General features: G+C 49.8%; 1 protein-coding gene across 4 annotated transcripts in view; it reads left to right on the top strand.

Annotated features, from left to right (window-relative positions):
* The window catches only part of CACNB4 (calcium voltage-gated channel auxiliary subunit beta 4), a 75,445-nt gene that overhangs the window by 24,589 nt on the left and 35,242 nt on the right, over positions 1-15,614 (top strand). The window contains exon 1 of one of the 4 annotated variants that reach the window (XM_064661735.1): positions 4,151-4,290. The exons of the other annotated variants lie outside the window; for them this stretch is intronic. Coding sequence (XP_064517805.1) covers positions 4,246-4,290 — 45 coding nt within the window. The 5' untranslated portion in view covers positions 4,151-4,245. Of the gene's footprint in view, positions 1-4,150; positions 4,291-15,614 lie in introns of those variants that run through there. 4 annotated transcript variants of the gene reach the window in all.

The following is a 15,614-nucleotide window of genomic DNA, read 5'->3' as shown; positions in this document are numbered from 1 at the left end:
CCTGCTGGTAATGGAACAGGTCCTTGGGCTGCTCTGCTGACTGCAACCACAGCAGCATTCCAGGGGGGACAGCAATTTGCTTCCACAGGCCCCAGGATCCCGGCAGGGGAAGATGAAACCCAAAGTTTGTGTTCCATCTGAGGGATGCTGATGGAGAGGGCGGGTTTGGAGTCCTCTGGAAGGAGTGGATTCACATCCAAATGTGCCATTAACATAAGCACTAATGCTTTTGGTTCATGTGCCCTTGTGTTCTGTGGGAATTCTGCCTCATTGCTCCCGAGGACTGTCACAAACCCGGGATCATGACCTCACGTGAGAGCAGGGAGAGGCCCTAAAGGACTTCCCTGCCTTGGGGTTTTGTTGTTCCAGGGTCGATATTCCCGTCCATCCTTCTGGAGGCATTAGACCTGCAGTGCTGCTGCTCTGCTGGGCTCCCAGGGAGCTCCTGCTGGTGAGATCCCAGGTGGCAGAGGGATTTGTTGGAGTACAGAGGAGACAGAACTTGCTGACTTACATTGCTGTTGGCGCAGTGCGGTGCTGGGGCGTTCCCTGACTTGGCAATCTGGTGCCATTTATTCCAAGAGCACTTTGCTGTGTTTATGCAAATAGTTCATTGCTACACGTCCTGAAAGAACCCCACAAGTGCTGTCATTTGATTGAGGAATCATCAGATCAGGCTTGAAATAAAATTTCCCGTGGTTCTGTGTTCGTGCCATGGGGAAAAAAAAAAACAACAACCCCCAAACCAGTATTCCCACATTTGGGTAGCTCAGAAATGGCTAAAGAATTGATACTTTGGGAGAGATGGATGCACATCTCAAGGAGGTTTCCTTTGTGCTTGAGAAAAGGTGGGTTCTAATAAAGAAAAAGAAGGATGTGAGTATTTCTAGTGGCATTTTCTGGAATCAGATTCCATTTGCTGTATTGACCCAGGGTGTTGGAGGGAGTGGCTGAGCTTCCTTCACAGCGAGGCAGCTGATTTTACAGAATATTCTGGGTTGGAAGGGACCCACAGGGGTCATCGAGTCCGACTCTTAAGTGAACGGCCCCTACAGGGATCAGAGAAAAAAAATGTATAATGCAGCAACTGAAACCATTCAAAAAATTAAAATTTTTTTAAAGGGTTAGACCTTGCAAAGCCTCAGTTCAGCTGATTTCCCTATTGGACGTTTCTTGGATAAATCACCTCATTAAAAATGGCCTTTGATTTAGAGTTCCCCCCTATACAGGGATTTGTACTTGGGCATTTTAGACACATGGCTGGGAAAAAAAATTAGAAATACAGGAACTCTTGCATTTATTTTTTTTTTTTTGGCTCTGTTGATAATTTTTTCCAGCTCAGGCCATGGAAAGAAGTCTCTCCTGTTCACACACACACAAGCTGATGGGTTTGGATGCTCGTTCCTTTAGTGTCAGCCGAGTGCAGAGCAAAGCTGACAGGTACCAGAGTCTTTCTCTGTGGCCTGAGGCAGTGGAATTCCCTGTTTAATAATATCAGATCATCCAGATTCTCTTTAGGAAGCAGGCCAGGGGTGATTTTGATCTCTCCAAACCTCACTTAATGCGTGACCCTCATCTTTTGTTGCAGTGGGTTTTTCTTCGTTCGTTTGAGCCGCTCCTTGGGGAGCTCAGCTCCAAAAGATGGAGCTTTTAAGTGCCTTCCTGTTGTACCCTTTCCATTTTGCTGAGCCATTCTAGAAGTTGAAACCAAAGAGATTTGACTTTTCAGAATCCCACAGAGATGGCCACCCATAAATCCAGTGTAAAGTCCCTGTGCCTTGCACAAGGGAATAGGGGTGGCTTGTCACCGAAATAAATTTGGAGCTGTTTTCCTTACCCTGTTTATCCATCTTCCCCTCTTCAAACCTTCCCTGCTCCCTGCTTCCGAGCTCCATCCATCCCCCCGTTCATTCAGTATATTTATTATATTTATATCACTTTTCAGATGACTTACAAGGGCTGGATGTGTCCCTCTCTCACCTCGGTGCGTTACCTCCTCGTGGATAAATTAACTCATAATATTCAAAACAGCCTTTGATTCAGAATTCCTCTATAGACAGGGATTTGTATTTGAGATTTTAGAAACACGGCTGGGGGAAAAACTGAGAAATACAGGAGACCTTGCACTTGTTTTTTTGTTCTCTGTTGATAATTTTCTCCAGCTTCGACCATGGCAATGGGTGTTCAGTGTGGAAGTTTGGGCTGACTCAAGTTTGCTTTGTCAGTTTGAGTCTATCCCACGTCCTCTCCCTTGTGCTGGGAACAGGGTGTTGTCCCAGGAGGGCAGGATTTGAGGATGCTGGAAGGGATTCAGACCCCCCCAACCCCAACTGAACAGCCCCATCACTGCATTTGAGGCACCCGAGTTACATTCTTGAAGTAGGTTGTGCAATTTTCCCTTATGTTTAGATCTTTCCTGAGTACAATCCCAATTTAATGAGCTGTGTGTATTTTTATAGCATCTTTTAAGAGCCTTTCAAGTTGAGTCATTAAATATGTATTTTTAATAACCTCTGTGTCTTAAAAGCACAATGTGAAATGTAAGGACTGGAAATCAAATAGTGATTCCCCTGACTTCTGAATTAAATTATTTCATTACAAACCCATGTGAAGTTCAGACACTTTTTGTTCTTGTGATTTCAAAGCATTTTTTTAAATTTCGAGTTGACAAATGATTCTGATCGTTGATTGCTCAAATCTGTAACATCACAGATCTTCAGGGTGGGGAGGGAACCTGCTTTGTAGCACAGGATGTAAAAATTATCTCTTGTATAGGGAGTTTAATGAACATTTTAAAGACCATTTTAGAGCTGAGATCCTCCTCCTTCAGAAGAAGCACTAACTTGGGAATAATACCTGGCATAACTTTGGGGAACCTTTGATGAAATTTGTAAGAAACTGTGAATATGGTAAGAATAACACCTTTGGCTTTACTTCAGATGTTTTTTTGACACTTCCCAAGGGATTAGTGGGAACTCTGCAGAACTAAATGAAGCTTTTGGAAGGAAAAGTAGATGAAGCAAATGGAAAAGGCAAATAGGAAGCATTTGTGAACACAGCAATGTTGGATCAGATTGCATTGAAGACGAGATTTAAAGTAATTGTTTTAGTAAGGATAGGAAGTAAATTGCAAATTAGTCTCATCATTATTTTTTAATTATCTATTTACTTTTTATTCACGTAGTGTTACACCAGAAGCTGCAGTCTTAAAGCTCCAGCAGGAACCAGTTTAGAGATTTTGTCTCTTAATAGAGTTATAAATAAGGTTCAGACTTCTGTTCTTTTAATTCTTAGTGTTCAGGGTTTGGTTTGCTCGTCTTCTTTTAATTCTTAGTGTTTAATCTTAGTGCCTTAGTGTTTAATTCTTGTTTCCCGACATGGTGTGTGGGGAGTTCTCCTCAGAAACAAACTGCTGTTCTCTGGGATCTTGAGGAAGCGAGGCTGTATTTTATTGTAAATAAATCACAGAGTATTTAGGGTTGGAAGGGGCCTCTGGAGATCATTTAGTCCAACCAGGGTCACCTGGAGCAGGTGACACAGGGACGTGTCCAGCTGGGTTTGGGATGTCTCCGGATTAGGGAGACTCCACACCCTCCCTGGGCAGCTGTTCCAGGGCTCTGCCACCCTCCGTGGAAAGAAGTTCTTCCTCGTGTTGAGGTGAAACTTGCGTTTTAATTTACGGCCACTGCTCCTCGTCCTGTCCCTGGGCACCACCAGAGTCTGGCACCGTCCTCTTGGCACCACCTGCCTCTGAGGTACTTATATCCATTAACGAGATCCCCTCTGTCTTCTCTAGACTGAGCAGATGTCGTTTTATTATAAATCAAATCTATTTTACTGCAAACCAGATATATTTTATTGCAAATAAACACCGAACCGCCGCCGTTGTTCGCGCCCCCCCTCCCTGAGGGCACCGCCGGCCGCCGCCAATCCCCGCCGGGAGGCGCCGGGAGGCGGCGCCCGCGGGCAGCGCCGCTCGCGGCCGGCGCGTCTCAGCCAATGGCGCGGCGGCGGCGGCGCGTCCCAGCCAATGGCGCGGCGGCGGCGGCGCGGCCCAGCCAATGGGGGCCGGCGGCGCGGCGGGCGGGAAGGCGCGGGGCGGGCGGGGGGGCCCGGCGGGAGGCGGCGCCGCCGCAGCGCTGTGAGGGCAGCGCTGTGAGGGCAGCCCGGCCCCGCCGCCTCGCCGCGCTCCGCCGCCGCGCTCCCCCGGCCCCTCCGGCCCCGCTCCGCCCGCCGCGCTCCTCCATGTACGACAACTTGTACCTGCATGGGTTTGAGGACTCGGAGGCGGTGAGTGCCGGGGCGAGGGGCGCGCAGGGGGACCCCCGCAGGCTGGGTGCGTGTGGCGGGGGTGAGGCGCTGTGGGGTGACACTGCGCTGCCCCAGAGAGACCGGGACGGGCCGGCGTGGTTCCCTAGGGAGTGATGCCCCCTCACCGAACGGGTCTGTGGCACTGCAGCCCCCCCGGTGCCGTGTCAGGCGCCCCGAACAGGATCGTTCCCCGCGGGGGTCCGGGTGGGTGTCCGTGTCCCGCCGGGATCGCCGCGGCCATGGACACGCCGGGCCATATTAAACAGGCGTCTGTTACATAAGGCGTTTTGGCCAGCTCGTAAAACACACAGATAACAACAAAAAATATCGGGTACGTCAGTGCAGACGCACGGGGGGGATGATGTGGTGTCCCCAGGAGAGCCGGCGGGTCCCGTATCCTTTTGGATGGGGATTTTTTTCCCTGCCTGTGTCGGTGCAGGTGTGGAAGTGCAGCCCGTCTACGTGTTGCCTCACGTCGCGGCAACTTGTTTTAGCATCCCTTTATTTCAGGGGGAGAGGAGCGACAACGCTGAAATGAACGCAATGCACCATGTCGAGAGAAAAACCTGTGCCTCCGAATCCCTCAGAACTGTGTGCCTGGAATATTTCAGAACTGTGTTTCTTAGCATTCCAGAATGGTTTGGCTTGGAAGGGACCTTAAAGCCGGTCTCGTTCCACGGGCTGGGACACCGTCCACCAGACCAGGCTGCTCCCTGCCCTGTCCAGCCTGGCCTTGGGCACTCCCAGGGATGGGGAGAATTCTTCGGGTCAGTTTAGGAGTTCCTGCCCTTTTGGCATGTCCTGTTAATTTGTGCTTTGTGTTTTCTCTCGCTGCCGCTGCTCCCAGGCTGCCATGCCAAGTGCATATGAGTGTGTTGGTTCCTTTAGGGATGTGTTTTGGGATCCAGCTGGATGTTTCTGTAAACCAGGCGAAGCGTGAATTCTTGGGAGCTGTTCTCAATCCTGAATGTGTCTGGTGCTGGTTTAATGTCTTTCGGCAGAGTATAAATGTGTTCTTAAGAAGACAGTTTAAAAGTGCAGTGGTAGGGCTAAGAAAAAGGAGTTGCTGGATAGGGGTTAGTGTGGAAGAAATGTGTTACCTGTTAAAGTTCATTAGAGAACGCTGATACATGTGTGGTGGGATTTAAAGGTGCTTCTGAGGTGCTCAATTCCATGTATTCACAGAATCCCAGGGGATTGGAAGGGACCTCTGGAGATCGTCCAGTCCAACCCCCCCTCAAGGCAGGGTCACCTGGAGCAGGTGACACAGGAACCCCGGGTGGGTTTGGGATGTCTCCAGAGAGGGAGACTCCACACCTTCCCTGGGCAGCTGTTCCAGAGCTCTGCCACCCTCGTGGAATGAAGTTCTTCTTCAGGTTGAGGTGGAACTTCCTGTGTTTTAGTTTAAATTTCACGAAAACCCCGCTGAGCTCTTCCAAGAGCATTGTTTGGGGAAAGCAGTTTAATGGCAGCAGAGACTGACCTGCACACAAACATCTGCGTTAGGATTCGTGCTGGTGGGATCGTGGGATAGGAGAGAGGAACCAGGTCTTTGGCTGTCCACCTGGAGGGATGGGGATGAAGGAGTCATTTCCAGGTTCCCTAATATTCTCCTCAGTAGTTCATGATAATGCTGGGTAATTTTACTCATTAACTGAGAATGTTTTTGGATAAACCTATTTTCCAGAGTCATGGGAACGTGTGTGAAAATTTCGTTCTCATAAACAAAAAAAACCAAACAAACCCACCCAAACCCTAAAAGCAATCTGGATCTCGTAGTCACACGGAGAAACCAGAGGCCATAAACCCCAAAGGCTCGGGCACAAAGCAGTTAAAATTCCCCGAGTGTTTGTTTGCTTTATCCTCCCGCACCACTTAAACCGCTGTCCCTCGTTATTCTGGTTCCTGACCCGAGGATTGGGAATGCCTGCTGGGACAGTCTCCCGGCAGACAGGTAGGGGCTGGCTCACACGAGGGTGACTCCCCAGCCGCGGAGAGCCGCCGCCGCGCTGGAATTAATTCAGCGCAAAACAAACCGGGGGAGAATTGTGGTTCCCTGCGGGCACGAGCAGATAACTGTGAGCGTGCAGAGATGAAAGGAAAGGCCTCCCTATTGTTCTGCTCCAGGACCTGGAAGGCTTATCCCGGCTGTCGTGCAGCTGGAGGAGCCCGAGCTTGGATCCTGTGCGTGCTCTTTCCTCCCCTGGAGCGCCGGGAGCCGCGATGGGAGGGCTCGTGCTAATTGCGGCGCTTCCAGCACGGAATAAACCTCGGCCACATGAGTCATTAGTGCCGGAGCTCTGCCTAAAGTGGGCATTTGCCCTCACAAAGCCCAGCCGGCCCGTGCAGTGTTTTAACCGGCATTCAAGGGAGAAGTCACTTCTGGAAAAGGGGCTGTAAAATTGATCCCTCGTTTCTCCTGGTAGATGATACACAGATGAACTGCTCAGAGAACACCAGCAGAAGCGTGCAGGTGGGATTTTCCTGTTAAAAGCAGCAGCACTTTTTACGTTTAAAACCCCCCATTTTTGACCAGTGAACAGATCTATCAGTGATTTTTGTCCTAGCAGCTGTTGTTGTAGCGTGTTTGTGTGTGTGCATGGATATAAACCGTGCAAACCCACAATTTTTACTGCCTGCCTATAGAGCAACGAGTGTGTGCATGGCATTACAGCCCATCACCAGCTGTGATGATTAATGTGAAGTAGATGATGCACTAGTTACCGTGAGGCTTTTTGGAGGAGGAAGATTACACTGTCGAAGCTGAGAAAAGCTGCCAGCGACTGGAGACAAAAAGTAGTTCCCACGTTTAGGAAAAGAGGTGCAGGGATATGGGAGCAAACAACTTCTGCAGGCACGAGTGTCCTTGTCAGGAGCACAGGAAGGAAGATGGAATTGTGTGACCACAGGGAGAAACATCTTCCCAGGGAAGATATTTTGCCTGTTTGTTGCCATGCCCTGTGATTTTGGGGGCTGTTTGTGGTGCTTTGGGTAGTTCTGACAGGGTCACCCCTTTGGGAATTAAAGCTGCTTTGCCATGTAGGGAAGTATTTCATGTTCTTGGTAAGGAGAGAATAGGACATAAAGCCCCATTGGCACAGGGGCTTAAGGCAGTGAGGTCCACAAGGGAAGCAAATAATGCAATATTTTGTTTTATTTTCACAGTGGTGACCTCACTGTTTTGTGTCTGAGGTGGGGAGGGATCTCAGTGCTGCTCCGTAGGCCAATCCAGAGTTTCCCAGTTCTTTGGTTTCAGGAAAGATTCCACATTTGTCAGAGTAAAACTTCAGTGACCCCTTCCCATAAGAAATCACTTTTTTTCCTGTGAAATTCCATTTCCATTAAAGCAGCGTTTCATTAAAAAATTACCTCCAGGAGCTGGCAACAAGCTGAGCCCTTCCCAGCCCCTGGAAATGATGGGAATGATACCTGGCTGTGGTCAGTGTGTTTTACACCTGCAGAACAGGCCCTTTTAGGTTGATTGCTCGTTTTTATCCCCTGAGAGCCACAGCTGAGCACACAGAACATCCTCCCTCCCCTCCCAGGGTGAGTTTAGGGCCTGTCAGCACAGGAGGGGCTTTATCTGGGCTCTTGGAAGGGTTATCTGGGGGGGGGGAACAGCTGCCTGTGGCTAGGGAAGTTCAGCTGGGTTCTGTGAGGAGCAGGGAGGGCTGGCATGGGATTAGAGAGGGCAGGGAAGCAGGGAAGGTGCCAGGGGAGGGAGGGTGCTGTGCAGTGTCAGTGCTCTGGCAGAGCTGGTGACAGCTCCGCGTGCCCGCCTGCTTGGCAGTGCCAGGGCTTCCTCCTCGAGTCCAGGGCATCTGAGATGGAATTTCCTTTGTGCCTTCACCTTCCCCCTGTTTTTGTTCCTATTTAGATCCTGACTGGATTTCCACATGGCCTCTGATCCCTAAAGCAGATGGGAAGGTGGCTTTGCTTGCCCCGTGCGTCCCTGTTGTAGTGATTTCTTTAATATCTGCTTTTCCCTGTCTGCTTTTTGTCCAGTCTCCTTCTCCTGAGCCATCTTCCTTTCTAGGCTTCTTTCAGCTGTTTGACCTGCACATAACCCTGCCTGCCTTCCCTGGGGCAACTCCCATCCCTGCATCCACAGCCTCCCTCCTGCTGCTCCTTCCCCTTCCCAGGGAAGCAGGACTTGGCTGTCCTGCTGTGCCAGCCAGGGGGATGTCCTGCAGTCAGAGGTACTGTGCCAGTTCAGGCTCTGTCACCCAGAGTCACATGAACACTTTTGGTGGGGTTCATGCCCACAAAAATGTTTTAGATCCTGAAAGTGCTTTGGTGTTTATGGGAGCCAAACCCCAGTGAGACTGACCCTGGCAGCTGATGTTCAGTCTGACACCAGAAGGGCCGTGGGCAGGGCTGTGTGTGCTGCTGCATTCTAGGGGTTATCTCCAGTTATTCTGTAAAATCCTTAAGAGATTGCTGAGAATTTTTAGGAAAGAGGCCATGAGAACAGTGGGAGAACACATTTCATTGAGCACAGGGATGGTCAGTGTTGTGAGGACACTGTACTCCCCTGCCTTCCTCCTGCTTGGTGACATTACTCCTCTCATCACTCACTGCTGCTGCTGCCAGTGTACACTTTCCCATGGCAGCTGAGACAGGAAGATCTCCACGTGCTGCTCAAGCAGAAAAACGTGATTATAGAAAAACAAACCTTGGTAGGGAAGTTCATACTCAAATATCAACTGGATTTCTGTCTGGTGCCTCTCTGATGGCTAAAGGAGAAGGAAAGGTGGGCTTTGCTTGCTCTCTTCATCCTCTCAGTTGCTGTAGGTTGAGCAACAAATAATCAAAATGTGATTTAGAAGCGTTTTCCATCTTGTGCCTTTAGTCAGATAAAAGCTGGGACTTTCATGGGGTTGGGAGGGTTTCAGTGGTTATTGGGTGCATCAGGTCCCTGCTGAGGTGTTCAAGCTGAAGATTGAAGTTTGACAGTTGAGATCTGAAGGTCATCTCACGTGGCCTGATGGATTTGGCAGGCTGGGACACCTTCCAGGTTGCTCCAAGCCCTGTCCAACCTGGCCTTGGACACTTCCAGGGATCCAGGGGCAGCCACAGCTTCTCTGGGCAGCCTGTGCCAGGGCCTCCCCACCCTCCCAGCCAGGAACTGGATGTGTAAAACTGGGAGAACAGCGTTTGCAGTGTTGTTGGAGGCACCCAGCTTGTCTTCCAGGATACCTATTCTTTGTTTCTCTATTTCAATTAGTTCAGTTTTCTAATGTTTAATCCAAAAAGGATGAGGAATGTCAGCACCCAGTCATGCAGGATCACTGACCTAACCACTTATCTCCTTGCCATTTGTTTGTGGAGGATTTTTAGTTTCAAATGTATGCTAGAGTCTACCTCGACTGGGAAAATAATCAATATTTTTTGGTACAAAGGGATTATCCTCTGCCTGTTGTGTCTCCTGAATCTGTCAGGGAGGGCTGGCTGTTGCATGGGCAGAGTGTGTGTGTGTTTGTGACAGTTTCAAATCTGTTTGCATTTCCATTAGTCCTTAATAGGCTGCCTTGACTAATGAATCATCAGCTGCCTGACATTTGTCTTGTGCAGAAAGAGCTGCCTGACAGGTTGGACAGTTGGCTTCTTTGGGGTGGTTTTGCTCACGTTTTCCCACTAAAATTTCTTAAAATCCTACTACTACACCATTAGCTGTCCTTGCCATGTTTTGTGCTCATGTGAAAATGGTTTTCTGATCTGACTCAGATCTTATTAGTTAAATGTAACATGGTTTGATAGTCTAGCAGTCAAATAAAACTTTCAGTACGAATCATAAATCACTTTTATAAATTGCTGCTTGCTGTTTCCATAGAGGTGCTTTTTGATACCAAAAATACACTGAAATTAAAAAGAAAAAAGAAAGAGAAAAGCTTCAGGAGACAAAATGAGGAATAGGTGACTGTGTTTGCAATTCCAGCTGCAGGTCAAGCTCACCTGCTGGGGTGGTGTGTTCATGGGAAGGATTGAGGTGTGGGATCCACTATGGCTTTATCCTGCTTTGGATCCCTCCTGGGGAATCCTGACTGACCCTGGAATGCAGCCAAAACCACGAGGCCTTCCCCCAGCTGTGCTGCTCCTGGGCTGCACATTGCTCCCAAAACTGCCCAGTGCTCCAGGGAATGCTGCTGCTGGGGGGCACGAGCAGCTCTCCCTGGGCTCAAGGGCACTGGAGGGGGGAATGTGGCCCTTGGTGCTGAAGGAGCACATCAGAGGAATAATAAATAACAAGGGGAGAAGCTTAACCCAGGATTTGTTGCTGTCATGGCTTGCTTCCCTATCTCCCTAAAACACGTCCTGCTTGGGAGCTCCTGAGCTGTTGGATGTTTTCCCTTTGAGGGTGCATTTACAGAGATAGTAGAGCCTGGCTTTAAAAATCAGCAGAAATGCAGATTACGTTACAAACAGGCCAAGGCTGACAACTGTTCCTGGTCATTTGGAATCCGGTAATTAATTCCAAGATGTCACTTGGCTGGCTGAGTGCTCAGTTCCGTGGGGATCGCAGGTGGTGTCAGGATTTTCTTGCAAACTCTCCTTGTATTTTTCCACAGTGCTTTGTCACTAATTTTCATGCCAAAAGTGAACTGGTTTTAGCTCTTGTTTTGCCATGTCCCAGCACACATTCCCACCCAGGTGCTCCATGTGCAGCCCAGTTAGGAAGTGAACAGCCTGGCAGCAGGCACAGGCTTTTCCAGGCGTTTTCCCTCTTTCAGGAGAGGTTCCATTGCTGGGGGGCACATCCCAGTTCTCTCCACTCGTGCCACCTCTCAGGTCATGGAGCTGTGCATGCCGAGTGAATTCCCTGCCTGCCAGTCCCTGTGGAGCTGGTTGGGAGCGTGGCTGAGGGGCAATCAAAGGAAGCAAAGACTGGTCTGGAGCTCCCTTGCTCCATCCAAGCTTCCTGGAGTACTGGTTTTGTGTGACTGGGCATCCAAAGGGATTTCTCCTTTGGGAAAAACACCCGAGAGAACAGCTCTTGGAAAAGGGGAGGTGGATGGGTTGGAGGAGAGAGCCAAGCAGGGGCAGCCAGGGGAGTTCAGTGTGTCCCAATAACTCCGGGCCTCCTCTTCCTCACTTTTACCTCTTCCCTTCCTCTGAGGCTCTGTGGTGCCTTGGCTGGTTCCTCACAAATTCCCTGGAGCAGCTGCAGGGTCTGTGTTTGTGGGAACACACACATGTATGGACACACGTTCGTATTCAGGGGATTGGGCTCAGGAGGGCCCCTCCAGCCTCACCCATTCCCTCACTCCATGAGGACTTCCAGAGCACAAAGGGAGGCACTGGGGGGGTTCTGTGTCTTGTGCCCACCTACCTTTGTCTGCCCCACTGATCAGGCAAACTGGATTTTTGAGTTGGAGGGTTCCCCAGATCCCCAGAGCCAGCCAAGCTTTTCCAGCAGCACGGAGAGCTGGAGGCAGCCAGTGGAGCCTGACTTTGTGCATCCACAATGCAGGATGTAAATCTGCCTTTTCTCTTTCTCTCTGAGGGCTTGTCAGGAAGGGTTTGAAGTGTCTTGAGGAAAGGACTCTGAAGGAGCAGTGGGGCTTCAGGCTCTGCTCTGCCCCTCAGGAGGGTTTTCATTTTCACAAGGACACAGAAAAGCAGGAAAACCCCTCAGGAGAGGGGGACAAGGGGCTGCTCTTCTGTTTTGTTTTGTTTTCCTAAACAGTCACATAGTACCAAGGCTGCATAAGTTCCAGAAATGGAGCTATTTGGTTGTGCAGCTTCCCCAGCCTGGCAGTGCCTTGATTTATTACAGCAACATGGGAGAAATCATGAGGAAAAAATACTCCCTCTCATCTTGCTGAGTCCTGAAGTGGTGAAGAGTGTGTTTGAATGAGCTGCTAACACTTCATATAAAACTTCACAAGCCTTTCTATTTTGAGAGAATTCTGCTTATACCCAATATATTTTCTCTGTGAGTCCTCCCAGTTGTTTTTTTTTTCCGTGCTGGGACATTTCCCTGCAGATCAGCTCTGGTGCTGCTCAGCTCCTCTGTGCTTTCTGCTCCCTCCCGTGGGCTGTGTGTCCTTGGGACAATCACAGGGATTTGCATTCTCAGAAATGTGTTTCCTTGGAAGATGGGTTGCTGTAGAAGCTGTGCTGGGTGCTCGTGGTGTGTGTGAGGCTGGAGGGTTTATTTTTTAGCAGCCATGTCCATTATGACCAGAAACAAGCCCTTTGCACCTCTTCCCCTCATGGGATGAGCTACAGGGTGGCCAGGGCATCCTCCCAATTCCCTCTTCCTGCTCAACCTGGAAACCTCTGGCCTATTAGTTCAAACTTTATCCCGTCCTTTCATCTCTTACAATAAGAACAGAATCATGTTTCTGGTGGTTACCCCTTATGCTGCTGCTTCCTAAAGCTCTCCTTTCCATGCAGGATTTCCTGACAATGTTGTTAAGCCCCATTCCTGCCATGATTGGTGTATTCCCTGAAAAATGTGTGTCCCTCTTGCCTGGGAAAATGATGTGAATCTCTGCTCAGATAGAGAGCTCATGAGATACCCTGATAAAATTCCACATTCCAGAACAACTAGTGGTGATCTCCCCAGGTTGTCACAGAACAAGCCCCAGCATCCCTCTTGGGCAGGGATGTCTCAATTACGACCAATCCAGGGAAAATCCCAACGAGGAAAACCAGCCAGAGCCTGTAACTCATCCTGCCCCACCAAGGCAGCCCCTGCTGTTGGCTCCAGCTGGATCCATGGAAGTTTAATCCCTTAAAAGCAAAATTAACTCCCCGATCCACGCTTGCACTGAAGTGTCTGAACAGGAACAGTGAGCAGAGTTACTTCAAACCAGATCAGTTTTCAGAGTTTCTGACGAGGTACGAGGAGCAGCTTTGTGGTGCTCGTTTGACTTAAAATGTTCTCAAGATGTTTTTTTGCGGCCCAGAAACCAGGAATGTTGGAACTTTGCACTTGTTATCGACCTCTTATTAGGAAATGAAGGGGATATTGACAGATGGAAAACCAGGCAAATTAATTGCACTTTGCCTCCCTACATTTCCCCGTGCTAATTAGAGCTGTCTGGGAGTTTTCCCTCGCTGCCCCGAGGAGCAGAGTGGTAGTAAGTTGGGGGTACATTGCTCCTGTGTCACACCCTGCAGTGGGTTCCTTCCAGGAAGGCAGGCAGCAATATTTCCCATTAACAGATCAGCTCTGTGCCGTGTAAAACATCCAGGGTGAGTGGGAGCCTGGGAGGAAAGGAGCCACAGACAGGAATATTTCCTGTAAAGTCCATGCAGTGGTGGTGGATCCGTGGAAGTTGTTCTGCTGAGTGGAACCAAGGAGTTCACTTGGGCCTTGAAACTTGTCACTGGGCATCATGTTAGTGCTGATGCTGTTTGTCTTATTAGAATATTTAAGAACCTTGTTAAATTTTTAGCTGCACTACTCTGTTCTGAGTAGAGCACATATGAATGTTGCCTCTTGGTTGGCTTAGAATCAAATTTCCTGGAATCACAGAATGGTTTGGGTTGGAAGGTGCCTTAAAGCCCATCCAGTGCCCCCCCTGCCATGGGCAGGGACACCTCCCACCAGCCCAGGTTGCTCCAAGCCGTATCCAACCTGGCCTTGGACACTTCCAGGGATCCAGGGGCAGCCACAGCTTCTCTGGGAACCTCTGCAATGCTTGGATATAACACCCAAACCCATCATATTCCCATGGACTTGTTGTCTGCAGGAGGAAGCTTCAGTCCGTGTGATTCCTTATTCACGTTCTCCCTGTGTGAGTGGTACCTGCTGAGGGGGAAGATTCACAGCGCTGTAACTTTGCACAGATATTTTGTGCCTTCCTTCATAAGCAAGAATTTAATTTATCAAATATGTATGAGACCTATTTGGCGTCAGAACTGGATGTTTTACATTCCTCAACAACAACTGGATATTCATAAGGCTCAGCTGCCTTTCTTCCTGATGGTCTGATCTCTTGCAGTCCTGGTTGTATCCTCAGAGCAACAACCACAGGGATGCAAATAAATACAGACACCGCAGTGTTGTTTAGCTGAAAGCTGACGAGTGGAGAGGTCTGAGGCATCACAGCTTTCCAGGCTGGTTTTGCTGAACATTTTCTGGCCTGAACAGAAATTACATATGCCCTTAAATCTGAAATTTGGGGCCAGAGCTGAGCTGAGGGATAAAACCAAACCTAGTTTTCAGTGGAGCTGGACTGATGTATTTCAATGAAGTGCAGCCCAAAAGTCCTGATTCCTGCTCTTTTCTTTCAGCAGTTAAATAATTCCTCCCTTTCCCTCTTCACCCAACTGCAGTTGCTGCATTACTTGCAAAAAAAAAAAAAGAAGGAAAAAAAAAGCTACTTCCCAGCAGCTGGAAGCTTAACCAGCATTTCAGGAAGGAAATCAGCAAAGTGGTGTCCCAAGTGGCTGCTGCCTGGCTGGGAACGTGCTGCAGTCTCTGGAGAGCAGAGAGATTCGGGGTTCTTTGTGTTCATTGGATTTTACTCCTTTCTCTTGGAGTCCTTCCGTGCTCTGCTCTGAACTGCAGCGCTGCTGCCGCCACAGGGCCTGGCTGGGGGTGCTGCCAGGAGGAGCAGGAACAGCCAGACCCTGCTCTTGGCCCTCAGCAGGGCCGGGATGGCCCTCCTGGCACATCCCAGGGAGGCCGAGCTGCTCCACACGGGTCACTGCCCGCCCAGGAGGAGCAGGAGCAGCACATTTCCCCTCTCGTTTATTCGGTCTCTGTCGCTAATTTGGTGATTTGTGTGGCTTGCACAGCTCATCCTGCATTTTGGGATGGACATGAGCCGCAGGATTGAGCAGGGAAGGGGCTGTGTCAGGGGAACTGCAGCCCAGGAGCGATACAGGCACAAATGTTAGGAAGAACTGGCTTGGATCCTGGCTGTGTGTGATGCCACTGTGCTCCCGCTGCACTTCCCTGCTGGAAAAGGTGTGCAGAGGGGTAGGAACTTAGAGGGGATGCAGGAATCACAGAATGGCTCTAGGTTGGAAGGGAAATTAAGGATCATCCAGCCTCAGCCCCTGCCATGGGCAGGGACACCTCCCACTAGCCCAGGTTGCTCCAAGCCCCATCCAGCCTGGCCTTGGACACTTCCAGGGATCCAGGGGCAGCCACAGCTTCTCTGGGCAGCCTTCCTGGACAGGAGATCCATCCAGTGTCCCTGCAAGGAGAGGGGAGACTGTGGGAGTTCGTGCTTTTCCCTCTGCTCTGCATTGCTGACAGAGCTGGAGAAAAACGCTCCTTTAGGGATGGAAAATGAGTTTGAGAATCCTGTGTGGGTTCCCAAACCTCCCCTCCTCTGTAC

The sequence above is a fragment of the Pseudopipra pipra genome, chromosome 7 (assembly GCF_036250125.1).
Source record: "Pseudopipra pipra isolate bDixPip1 chromosome 7, bDixPip1.hap1, whole genome shotgun sequence".
NCBI classification, from domain to species: domain Eukaryota; kingdom Metazoa; phylum Chordata; class Aves; order Passeriformes; family Pipridae; genus Pseudopipra; species Pseudopipra pipra.
Note: the sequence above shows the minus strand (reverse complement) of the source record. Positions and strands in the feature narration are given on the sequence as shown.